General features: G+C 59.1%; 1 protein-coding gene across 1 annotated transcript; it reads left to right on the forward strand.

The window, feature by feature from the left end:
- The first annotated feature begins 3,498 nt into the window (after positions 1-3,498).
- On the forward strand, positions 3,499-4,817 carry LOC123632164. The gene is made up of 3 exons (XM_045542255.1): positions 3,499-4,003; positions 4,062-4,280; positions 4,359-4,817. The coding sequence occupies exons 1-3, from the start codon at positions 3,499-3,501 to the stop codon at positions 4,688-4,690; spliced, it is 1,056 nt and encodes a 351-aa protein (XP_045398211.1). The 3' UTR covers positions 4,691-4,817.
- Positions 4,818-12,275: the final 7,458 nt, after the last annotated feature.

Below are 12,275 nucleotides of genomic sequence, written 5' to 3' on the forward strand. Positions count from 1 at the left end.
AGGCACGCTGGCGTCCCTCTCAGCCAGCAGGAAGCTGTGCCCCCGTCGGGGGACATGGGGCCCCGCAGGCCCTGGGACACTGGCTTGTGTGGCTGGGGCAGGAGACAGGGTGGGTGCTGGGCTGGCTTGGTGCCCACTGTCTGGTCCCAGACCGACTCCTGCCTGAGGAGGGGCCCCCCACCAAGGGCTGCGGGACAGGCCCCCAGCCCTTCACCTTTTGGAAATGCCACCTCCTCAGAGAGGCCACCACTGTCCTGTTTTGCCAACACCTGTCTGCTGGTCGTAGCCTTGCCACCTTGTCTGCTGGCTGGAGAGGGCAGGGCCCCCCTGCTCTGCCCACTGAGACGGGGCCTGTGTCGCGGTGCCCGGAGCATGTGCTGGGGCCCAGCCGGCTGTCTGCTCAGGTGCCTTTGGCACCACGGGGCTGTGTGACGTGGGACAGACGGTCTCTGGTCTCTGGGCCTCGGCTCCTCAGCCCACATGGCTTCTGGGGGGACCTTGATTCTGTGTCATGAAGGCGTCTGTGAGGACGAGGCGACGCCGGGACGCAGCAGACAGGAGCTTCGCAGACCGGAGCAGAGCGGCCAGGGCAGGCGGTCGGACGTGGTGGGCAGCGAGGAGACCACCAGAGGCCAGAAGGAGCTCCCTCCCAGAGCCCCTCCCCCAGTAGCCGCTCTGGGCGTGCCGCTGTCCTCACTGGGGACAGTGCCTTGTGGGCGCTGTGGCTCCTAACAGAACAGCTAGGTCAGAAAAACAACGGGACAGGAGGGTCAAGGGTCTTTGGGGTCCTGCAGAGAGGGTCATCTTCCTGGGGTCTGGGGTGGGCTGGAGGGCTCCCAGCCTGGCCGGTAGGAAGGGGCCTTTCCTAGACCCCGTGCTGGGGGTGGGGGGCTCCACACATCACACCTTCCCTGCTCTGCCTCTCGCTGGGCCCTGGTGCCAACGGAGGGGCTCAAATAGGGTTTCCCGGCTTGAGAACAGGCTGCTCTGCAGAATGTGAGCCTGGCGGGCCCTGCTCTCCAAGAAGCCATCGTCTGCACCCCCAACAGCACACGCGGCCACACCCGCCGGCCCCAGGTGTGGGCTGGATCTAGTGACTCACTTCGAAGAGCAAAGTGTGGAAAAGGAAAACCAACAACTTTTAGTGGAAGGAGCTGCACCTGCCGGCACGTGTGTTAGAACTAAGGGTTAACACTGGTGCGAGTTAGTTCCAACCGTGTTAACACAGTGTGCCGCGGTTAGCCCCGCGTGCCGGCACGTGTGCCAACGATGACTCCCAGTTGGTACCCGTGCTGCGCTTCCGTGAGATCGTGGCAGTGCAGGAATCTGGGTGAAAGGTGCACGGGACTCTCTGTACTGTCCCTGCCACTTCTCTGTGACTCTAAAATTATGCCCAAGCGTAAAGTCAGCGGGAGCAAAACCCCTGCGTTTGTGCCCTGGCCCCAGGGTGTTCCTGCCCCGGTGCCCAGACTTGCGCTGTCAGTGTGCAGCCTGTGTCCCCTTCCTGCTGGCCAGGCTGTGTCCCCTGGTGTCCTGCCCTCTCTGCTCTCAGGTCAGCGCGCTGCGGACTGTGCATGTCCTGGACTCTGCTCCTCAGGGACGCCTCGGACTGTTCACACAGCAGCCCCCACCCCGCCCCAGCCTGCCGTGGACCCTCTTATGTCCAGGAGAGTTTTCAGACTCGGTGGGGGACAGTGTCCCTGACCTTCCTAACGAGAGGGGCCCGTGGGAGTCCAGCCCAGGTCGGCTGCCTGCCATCTCAGCCGCCAGCAACCCGCCGGCTGGGAACCTGCAATGGAGACTTCGTGCCACGACAACCTGCCCTGGTCAGTAGATTCCCGGAGGGCCAGGCTCTGACAACACCCGTGTCCAACTGGAAAGCGGGCGTGTTCGGGGACAGAGCCCTGCCACATGTCTGGGAGTCTGGGCTGTGGGGGCCACAGCTGACAGCCTCCCTGCGGGGCTGCAGGAGGAGGGCGGCTCAGGACTGCAGAGGGAAGGGAAGGTGCTATTTGCTCCTCCCAGGGCTGGGGTTGGATGCTGTTAGCCACAGCAGGTCGCCTGCAGGTGCCAGGGGCTTCGTGTTGACCCCGCGGCCCCGGGTCCCAGACGACGAGCTGGGACATCGTGATGTATTAACGTCGTTGATGAAATGTCAATGACCCGGACCCTGGAGTCCGTCGTGCCGAGGACCCCCACATCCCCTTGCTCTTGGCCAGGGAAGGAAAAACGAGCTCTAAGTCACATCTCCAAGCCTTCTTTTCAATGGCATCTAATTTTTCTCAAGTGTTGGGCTTGTCATGATAACGTCAAGCTGCTTTGCACGGCTGATTTGGCAGAGACCAGTCAGGGTGCAGTGACCAGGGACCACGTTGAGATCAGCATCTCAGCGGATCGATGAGAATCTGAGCACCTCGAATACCCAGTTCAAAAGCAACCGAAACCCTTCGGATGTGGAAGGATTATTTCTCCCTTTGGTTAAGTGCCGATCCTCTCGCCTGGGCTGTTGGAGCTCATTCAGCTTGCAAGGAAAAGAGACAGGCTGCAGTTTTTCTCCTGGATGAGGTTCTTGGGGAAGGGAGGAAGGTGATCTCCGCAGGGAAACACATGTGCCGCCCGGGCGTCCGGGCCCTCAGGGGGGCCCGGAGCAGCCCTCACAAGGGGCCCCCATGCTCTGGTTCCCCTTCTCACTGCATGTCCTCCCTGCGGGTCTCCTGGCTTCTGTCCCTTTGCCAGCCGCTCGGCCCTCTCTGCCTGTCCTGAGCTGCGTGCCTGCACCAAGGCGCTGGCCGCAGCCTTGCTCCCCAGAGCCCCGGCCTCCGCCTCGAGGCCACAGCAGAGTGAAGGGCAGCCTGGAATGCAGTGAGCGCCACAGGGCTCTTCGTGCAGTCTCTGCACACTCGGGCCCCAGCATGGACGGCAGGTGGCCGGGGCAGGACTGTTGGGGTGCAGGGAGAGGGGACAGAGGGAGGAGGGGCAGCCACCTTTGCTGGAGGGACACACAGCCCATTCCTCACAGCCTGCATCTCGTTCGACCCTCACTCCTCGCCTGGAGGGAACAGCGGCCTGCCCCCTTTTCCAGATGAGGAAACTGAGGCTGGGGAGGCCTTGCTGAGGTTTGCTCAGCTTGCCTGAGTGGGGCCAGGAACCGTGGCAGGACTTTTGCCTCCAAAACTTCTGAGTTCCTTCTTCCTGCAGAAGTTGTTGGGGGAGATTTAAAAAGAGAGAGAGAGAGAAAACTCGCGAACTAAATCCTGCTCAGATGTTCAAGCTGAGGCCGAGGTCACAGGGGAAGCACAGGTCCCAGACTCCAGGAGGAGGCTGTGTGTCCTACACTGGCAAGTACAAATGACGCCGCGATGGCGAATGTGACTCCCCCAGAGGGGGAAGGAGCGTCTGTGTGTATTAGACCAGCACTGCGGAGTCCCCCCGGGCAGGGAGAGGTTCTGGTCGGGGGCTGGGAGGAGGCAGCCCCGCGGGGGAGAGTGGGGGGTGGACATGGTGACCGGAGCGCTTCCCGGGACGGGCGGGGCCGAGGTGGGCACACAGGTCGGCACCCCGTCCGGTGGGCAGAGGGGCCACAAAAGCAACCAGCCGAGCCGGCACCTTGCTGGCGACACCCACTGCTGCCAACAGAACTTCTCGGGCGGGAAGAGGGCACAGTGGTGGCTCCCTGGGGCCCCGGCGCTCCCTCCTCGTTGGAGTCTGGAAGAGCTGCCCACCCACGGCCAGGTGTTGGGTGGGCTGCCAGGGTGGTCGGGGCGGAGGAGGAGAGGGAGGGAGAACACTCAGAGTTTCCGGAAGAACCTGGGAGGAGGGGGTTGCAGGCAAGCAGCCAGGCTGCGGAACCAGGAACCAGCGGGGGCCTGGCATGGACCGGCAGAGGCCTGCGACGCGGTGGGTGGAGCTCGGCCCAGCACGTCTGCGCATTGTCTGCGCATTTCCTCGTTTCTCGCTGCAGCTTCTCTGGGAGGCATCCTCAGCATTGCAGTGATGATGCCACGTAACGACTCCCCCCACTGCCTGGTGACGTGCAACAGTAAGTGTCACTTCTCACGCAGGGTCTGATGGAATTCTGGGCCCTTCCCTGCAAATCGTCTGGAGCCAGGCAAGTTCTTCCCGTCAGAGCAGAAACCCTGGTTCTCTCTCGGCTCAGCGCAGCCGTCCCGGTCCTGCCCAGGCCCCACTGGTCCCAGCAAGCCCCGGGCCGACCCAGCATGACGGGGTATGGGTGTGTGACCCTCCCAGAGGGGAGATCGGGAGTGACAGTCCACCCAACAGTAAGTCAGTCTGCCACACGTTATTTTACAGATAACAAAAAAGGGGCTCAGTGAGGTTAATCAGTAGTTTTCCAACAGCAGAGTCCACACTCTCGACCTCTGTGAGAACTGATGGCAGGAAGAGCACAGAGAGCCCAGGGAGGACACGCGGGAACACTTTCTTGCTGGCCAGGATTTATCTGCAGTTATCCACGTCAGCTCTGGCTGGTTTGAGCAGAAAGGAATCTAACATGGGATCAGGAGCATCCAGAGTCACGGACGTGAGTGGAGGAGCAGCTCCAGGTGGGACGTTCGGGAGCAGCCCCGGCACCCCTGGCCCTGGGCGGAGGATGCTGTCACTGCAGCCAGGACCCAGAGGGGCTGGGGACCTCGGTGACACCAGCTCTAAGCCCACACGGCCTCTGCCGTGACCTTCCCAGCAACACCAAGGCTCGAGCTCTGCCGTACACCCCGCAAACCACGGGGGACACCAGGTGCCTCTAAGTGAAAGAGGAGAACAGGGACAGTAGAAAGGCAGCATAAAGGGACATTTGCTAAGTCTTGTGGCATTTAATAACTAAACAAACCTTTCACAAGAAAGTTGGCTTCCAGTTCTCTTATCGAAATTGAAGGTGGTTGAAACTGGGCTGTCAGCTGATGGAGCAAATGAACTCGGCTGTTGCGCTGCCGTGTGATTCGGGCATGTCCCTCTGGAGGACGCAGACAACCGAGCTCTGCTGTCTAATGAGGCTCTGTAGTGAACACAGTTTCCTCCGTGCTCAAACCTCCAGAAGTGAATGCTAGGGAGAGGATTGGTACTGAACTCCCTGTCATTCCGCTAACAAGTAGTATCCACCCACAGAAAAACTAACGAGAAAACACTCCCACCTCATCCGTCTAATCAAGACCTGCATTTTAACATAAATTTACTTTGAATGTTATTTGTCTGTCAAAGTTTATAGCATATTTATGCGATGACAATTGTTACAGCATAGCATAGCTGTTATTTTCAATTATATACACTAGCAAGTTAGTAGCTGTGTGATGACAACTCAATCCAGAACTAATTTTTTTATACTTAGGATAGAGAGGAAGGAGTTCTTAATTTAGCACATTCATGAACTTGGAAAAAAAATTACATCTTTCATTTCACTAACTTTAAGTGCAATTTAGTATTTGCTTCTATTTATACGTGCAAGCAACAAATACCAGTGGTCTTACAGTATCTGAGACTTTGTGGCAGATCAGAGATAGTTCCGTATCACATCGCAATTGTTGCAGATAATTTGAAACATCATTTCTGCTCAGCACTGCTTCAAAGTTGCAATATTTATTGGACTTAGTATATTGTCAGTAGGATTAACAAGCTAGATCTTGTTAATGTGTTAAAGGAGCACGTGCATTGCTATATCATAATTAAAGGTTTCCTTTTTAATCCTATGTATTTTACTTTTTGGCTTTAAACACTTTATTCTGAGGAGTCCATGGGTTTCATTAGGTTAGCAGGGAAAACGCTTCCACCACCAGCAGGCTGCAGAAAATGCTTTCCAAGAGTTTGTCGAATCCCAAAGCACAGATTTTTATGCTACAGGAATAAACATATTTATTTCTCGTTGGCAAAAATGTGTTGATTGTTATGGTTCCTATTTTGATTAATGAAAATGTGTTTGGGCCTAGTTATAGTGATTTAAAGTTCACGGTCCAAAATTGCAATTACTTTTGCACCAACCTGAATATGTCACAAAATATGCTTGAACAAATACCTTGCCTTCTGCCTTTTTATCATACAGCGGTTCTCAACGTGGTACAGAGTGGAACGACCTGAATGCACATTCCCAGGCCTGCTGCACTAGAAGCTGGGAGGAGCCCATGGCAGGTAGAGGCTTTCTGAGCACGTTAGACTCTGGGCTTCCCTGGCCAGAACACCAGACCAGGTGGTCTCCAAGTTCTCCTCCAACTCCTACAGTCTTGTCTATGCTTAAAACTTCTCCAGAGAGGACAGCTGGGCCCGGTGGCCCACACCTGTAATCTCAGCACTTTGGGAGGCCAAGGCAGGAGGACGGCTTGAGGGCAGGGGTTTGAGGCCAGGAGTTTGAGACAAGCCTGGGCAACGTAGCAAGAACCATCTCTAAAAAAAACTTTTAAGCTACACACTACTTTGAATGGGGGGAAGGGCTTTGTCCCCAAAATAACGTCACCAGCAGACACTGCAATCGCAAAGCAGTCGGCGACACCCCTTGGCCGAACGTGCTAAGAAGGAGCTGAGTGCGGTGAGAGGCTTGTGGGCGCACAGCAGCCCCGGCTCCCTGAGCTTTTCTGGGGGCTCGCAGCAAAGGGCTGAGGGCAGCAGGGAGGCCAGGAGAGGGGGAGCAGCCTCGCCTCAAGGTTTCTGTTCACAGCGAAGTTCTCCCAGAAGACGGGCGGGGAATTGGATAGCTCTGGGAACCAGTAACGGGATAGGGAATTTTCCAACCTGTATTGACCACCTGTTTGAATCTGGCTCACCAGGCACAGGGACCAAAAGCCACTGTCGCCTGACAGCTGTTTGGTGGGGGACACGGAGTGAGCGGTGGTCTCGTCTCAGTGCCAGAGGGACAGGTGTGTCACGGCCCAGCCCACTCTCGGCAGGCACCTCTGTCGACAGAGTCTGTCAAGGGACCCCTGCCCAGAGTGGCCACCCCTCACTTGGTTAATCCTCCCGCGGGAGCAGGGCCTGGGCCGGGCGGTGCTGGGGATCGGACACGGGCAGCGTCTGTGCGTCTGTGCAGGGCGTGCCCGGTGCCCCCGGTGTGCCCCGCCCCGCGTGCCCTCGGTGTGCCCCACCCTGTGGTGCCCTCGGTGTGCCCCACCCCACGGTGCCTGCTGGGAAACGCTGCGCTTCCTCCTGCTCCTCCCGCCGGGGGTGCGGCCCCGCGCCAGGCTGGGGGACCCAGGCAGACTCCTCTGCACCGCGTGACCCTAAAGCCTGCATTTGCTCCACCCGGGCAGCCGTGTCTTCAGGCCTCCCCGGCCGGTGCTCTGTGAGGAGCCAGGACGGGGTGAGCCGCGTGGGACACTCAGGCTTCGGAAGACTGTTGGGAAAGACTGCGGTGCTGAGTACTTGGGGTTCATGCTGCCGAATTTCTGAATAGAAAATTGTCTATTCTAGGAAAGATTTTCTATTGCTAGCTATCTCACTAGTTCGTGGCATATTCCAGCTTTAATCGGGACAATTTCTTGTAGACAAAAACCCAGTCGTCCCTGAAATGGAATTTCGGCAGCGTTTGGCAGCCCACAGCTCCCTGGAACATGCTTGGAGTGAGGCTGAAGTTTCCACAGCCAAGAAAAAGTTGTGAGTGGAACACAAGATCCAACGACTAAGATTTATTGCTGCAGAAACATTAACCAAGACTAACAGGAGCAGCTGGCAGCACAGCACTGGGAGAGTTGCAGGTAAACTATCCGCAGCAGTGGCGGGACCACAGGGATGTTACATCGAGTGTCCAATCGTTCATCAGCAAACACTGAGCCCGAGTGTGTGTGAGCCACAAGGCCAGCACCCCAGCCCCTCCCTCGGCCCCGTTTCGGAGCCTCGTCTGGGCGAATGCACTCACCCCACACAGACCAGGCCCACGCTCAAGCGGCCCGTGTAGTTGCTCTCGTTAAAAAAAAAAAGCCAATTCAGTGGGAAAAGTCCAGGAAAATTGTTTGCATAAAAAAATCCCTGCGGCTCCACTCCGGCTCAGTGTGTAAGCCGCTCAGGACACAGTCCTCCCGACGGGCCTCCCTCCTCTGTCCCCACTCCGGTGGGGGCCCTGCTGCAGCCTCTGAGACACCCTCAGTTTGCGGAAAGTGGGATCAGAGGCCTCAAGCCAAGGGCTGTGAAAAGAGCAGGCCTGGGAGTGAATTCACAGCCACCCTCTGCGAAGCGGGACCAGCCCCACCTCTCATCCTGTCACCCGCAAGGTTCAAACTGCCCATCGTTGCAGGTGAGGCCTCAGCCCGCAGCCATCCTCCCCCAGCAGGTGTGAATTCCTGTCCCTGGAGGTGGCTGTGGGGCCCAGGCAGCAGCTTTGATCTCTGAGCTCTGCAGGGCCATTTGGAGAGGCCACACTTCTCAGCCAAGTGCCCTGAGGGCTCCGTCCCATTAAACCCTTCTGCGCACAAAGGAGCCTGCAGGGAGCAGCTCTGTGAAGTGCAGCCCAGTCGGCCACAACTGCCTCCCAGAGGTGTGGACTGTACCCTCTAACTCTCCCCAGAGACGTGGGTGTGGCCCAAGCTCCCACTGGACCCGTGTTTATGTGGAAACCTCTCTCGACAGCTTTGCTGAGCAGCCAATGGGACCTCTAGGCAGCGCCAGGCTGGGAGAGCACCTGGCAGGGGCCGGTCACTCCCTCCTCAGAGACCTCAGGCGAGGTCAGGGCAGCGGGTGCAGCCCCTCGTGGAGGAGGCTGGTGGGTGCCCGGGGCCACCAGGGGGCACATCACCAGCACATTGGGCCCCAGCCCAGCTTCTGGACCCGTCTTCTGTGTGGCGGCCGTGGGGGTGGCAGCCCATGTACACCCCAGGCAGCTCCCAGTGCTCCCCGGGTCCCCAGCAGGAGCTCAGGGGAAGCTGACAGGCTGGCTTTGGCCTGGGTGACAAGGCTTTGGGCCTTTAAGCAAAACTGTCAGAGGAGGTCGCCTTGCCCCTCGCAGGTTTAAAAACCAGCCAGTGCCTGTGGTCCCAGCCACTCGGTAGGTAGGCCCAGGCGGGAGGATGGCTGGAGCCCAGGAGCCGAGGTGCACAGTGAGCTCCCCCCGCGTCGCAGTGCTCGGCCTGGGCGGCAGAGCAAGACCAGAATAAATAAATGCAGACCCAGCACTGGGAGGGCCCCTTTCCTCTCTGCCCCAAAACCTTTCCCCAGAGGCTGCCCATGGGGGCAACCGGCCTTGCTGAGGGTCCCCGGCACCTCCCCTCCCAGCCCTGGTTGCACTTCCTCCCCCCTGGGGACCGTGTTTCCTGCAAGTCCCTCCCCCACACTGATCTTGTGTGAGACGGGGTCGGCTCTGTTGCCCGGGCTGGAGCGCAGGGGTGCAGTCAGAGCTGCTGCAAACCCGGGCCCTGGGCTCACGTGATCCTCAGCCCCCAAAGTGCCGGGAGGGTGGGCCTGAGCCACACCCAGCCCCGCATCGATTCCACTTCTGTGAAGATCCGGGGTGCAGGGGCAGCATGAGCGGCACCTGTGCCAGCCCCGCCTCCCCACACCCCTGCGGCTGGGTCCTCTCCAGCAACAGCCCCGTCCTGCTCCCAGGCTGGGCCGGCAGGGCGTGCAGGAGCCTGCGTCTGTCCCCCAGGCCACCCGAGCCCCCCGCACCCAGAGGGAGCCCCACGCCCGGTGGAGGCAAAGACGTTGACGTCCCCATCGGGAGCCGGGGAGAGCCGAGTGTGTGATCTTGGGTCACGTTCTGGAAAGCTAATCTCTTCCTCTGCCCTTTCCTTCCCAGCCTCTCGGGGGAACAGCCGCCGCCCGTGGCCCAGGCCCTCCGCCCCCCACTCGCTGCCCTGCCCCTGCCCGCCTCGCCCCTGCACGCCAGGCCCCGCCGCTGCCACCCGGCCGGGCAGCGAGGTGCTGTCCCCAGCGCCAGTTCTGACTTGGGCTGTCCCGAGTCACGCGCCACGGAGCCGTGCACGTCCCGCCACAACACGCGTGATTCTCAGAGACACCGCAGTTAGCTGTGCATTGGAGCGAGGACACGCTGAGTCCCCGTGATGCGGAGCCTCCCTGGGGTGTCTGCAGGTGGCACCCGCGGGCTGAACCGCCACCGTCCACCCGCTGTGACCCCCCGCCCGCTCTGCACGGTCTGTTCTGCCAGGCTTGCCGGCTTCCTCGTGCTCTTGTCACTGATCGGACACGAGATAGCTGTCAGGGAAGAGCCACGGTTGTCTGCGTGCCGCTCGGGGCAGGGACAGCTGTGCAGGCCCAGGGGCCTCAGCAGCCGGCGGGGGGGTGGTGGTGGGTGGTGGGTGGTGGGTGGTGGTGGGGGGGGGCTGAGACGGGATCTGGGACGCATGCGCCCGGTGCTGTGGGGCAGCCGCAGCCCTGTCTCCGCTCAGCTACAGGTGGCGGCCTGGGGATTCGGGACGTGCAAGCGAATGTGTGAGTGAGCATGCGTGTGTGACTGTGCGTGAGAGTGCACAGTGCATGTGTGAGCATGTGTGCACGTGTGCATGTCTGTGTGTGGTTGTGCATGTGTTTGCACGTGTGTATGGTGTGTGCATGTGTGCATGGGCACGTGTGTGTGGTGTGTTTGCACGTGTGTGTGGTTGTGCATGTGTATGTGTGTGCACGTGTGTATGGTGTGTGTGTGTTTACACGTGTGTGTGGTGTGTGTGAGTGTGGGCACGTGTGTGTGGTGTGTGCATGTGAGTGTGGGCACGTGTGTGGTGTGTGCATGTGTGTGTTTGCACGTGTGTATGGTGTGTGCGTGTGATTGTGGGCACGTGTGTGTGGTGTGTGCGTGTATGTGCACATGTGTGTGGTGTGTGCATGTGAGTGTGGGTTTGCACGTGTGTGGTGTGTGCATGAGTGTGTGCACGTGTGTGTGGTGTGTGCGTGTGAGTGTGGGCACGTGTGTGTGGTGTGTGCATGTGTGCTTGCACGTGTGTGTGGTGTGTGCATGTATGTGTTTGCACATGTGTGTGGTGTGTGCATGTGTGTTTTGCAGGTGTGTGGGTGTGTGCGTGTGTGTGCACATGTGTGTGGTGTGTGCGTCTGAGTATGTTTGCACATGTGTGTGGTGTGTGCGTGTGAGTGTGTGCACGTGTGTGTGGTGTGTGCGTGTGAGTGTGGGCACGTGTGTGTGCGTGTATGTGTTTGCACGTGTGTGTGGTGTGTGCATGTGAATATGTGTTTGCACGTGTGTGTGGTGTGTGTGTGAGTGTGTGTTTGCACGTGTGTGTGGTGTGTGCATGTGTTTTGCACGTGTGTGGGTGTGTGCGTCTGAGTGTGTGTTTGCACATGTGTGTGGTGTGTGCGTGTGAGTGTGTGTTTGCACGTGTGTGTGGTGTGTGCGTGTGAGTGTGGGCACGTGTGTGTGGTGTGTGCGTGTGGGTGCAGGCACAGCATGCGCGCACCTGTGAGAGCATCTCACGCCCAGGCGGGGGCGGTGCCTGGGACCGAACACCCACCTGCCCGCACTTCCCTCTGCGCAGCGCGAGAGGCACCGTCTGTGGCTTCTCACGGATTTTGCTGGTGAGACGGAAAATATAGGTCATTTAAAATGTCTTTTGGAGGGGTAGGGGAGTTCTTTGCTCATTTACCTTTTTCTCTCTGTATCAGTGGAAAGCTGTGTTGAGCTTTCTGGGGTGTGGGAACACCTGCCTTAGCCGGGCGGTGCAGGACGCGTCTTGCTCCCCGCACCCCTTTGCTGGCGGGCACTGCAGCTGCTGCCCGGTGGCGCCCCCGCTCCTGCTTCCAGACAGCGCCCCGGGCCTGTGTGCAGCTCCGCGCTCGCAGCGTCCGCGGGGAAGGCTGTCCTTGCCTCCGGACACACCTGGTGCTGCCACCTCAGCCTGCAGGGTCGGTGGGGTCGGGCGCACCGGCTGTGCCCACGCTTTGCCTGGCTGGGGCCGCTGGGCCCGGGCGCTGCCCCTTCGCAGCCTCCCGTCCCCCTCCGAGCTCTGGTCTGGGCAGCCCCAGCCCTGCAGACCCCGGGCCCCCCAGCCTTGCATGCTCCTCCCAGGGGGCGCTTGGCCCCACCTGGAGATGACGGACTCGGGAGTCTCGTGCCTGCTCTTGGGCACCGCCTAGGTCAGGGGTGGGAGCCTGTGGCCTTCCAGGCCCTTCTAGGCCCTTCTAGGTCCTTCTAGGTCCTTGAGTGCGGCCTTTTGACTGAATCCAAATTTTACAGAACAAATCCTCTTATTTTTATTAATACATTTTTGTTTGTCCTTTATGTTTTTTTATTTTTAAAATGAATGTATTTAAAATGCCAAAGAATAAAATAAGTTTCAACTAAATAGTCCCCCCAGGTTGACCAGCGCAATTAGGACATT

The sequence above is a fragment of the Lemur catta genome, chromosome 2, assembly GCF_020740605.2.
Source record: "Lemur catta isolate mLemCat1 chromosome 2, mLemCat1.pri, whole genome shotgun sequence".
Lineage (NCBI taxonomy): Eukaryota > Metazoa > Chordata > Mammalia > Primates > Lemuridae > Lemur > Lemur catta.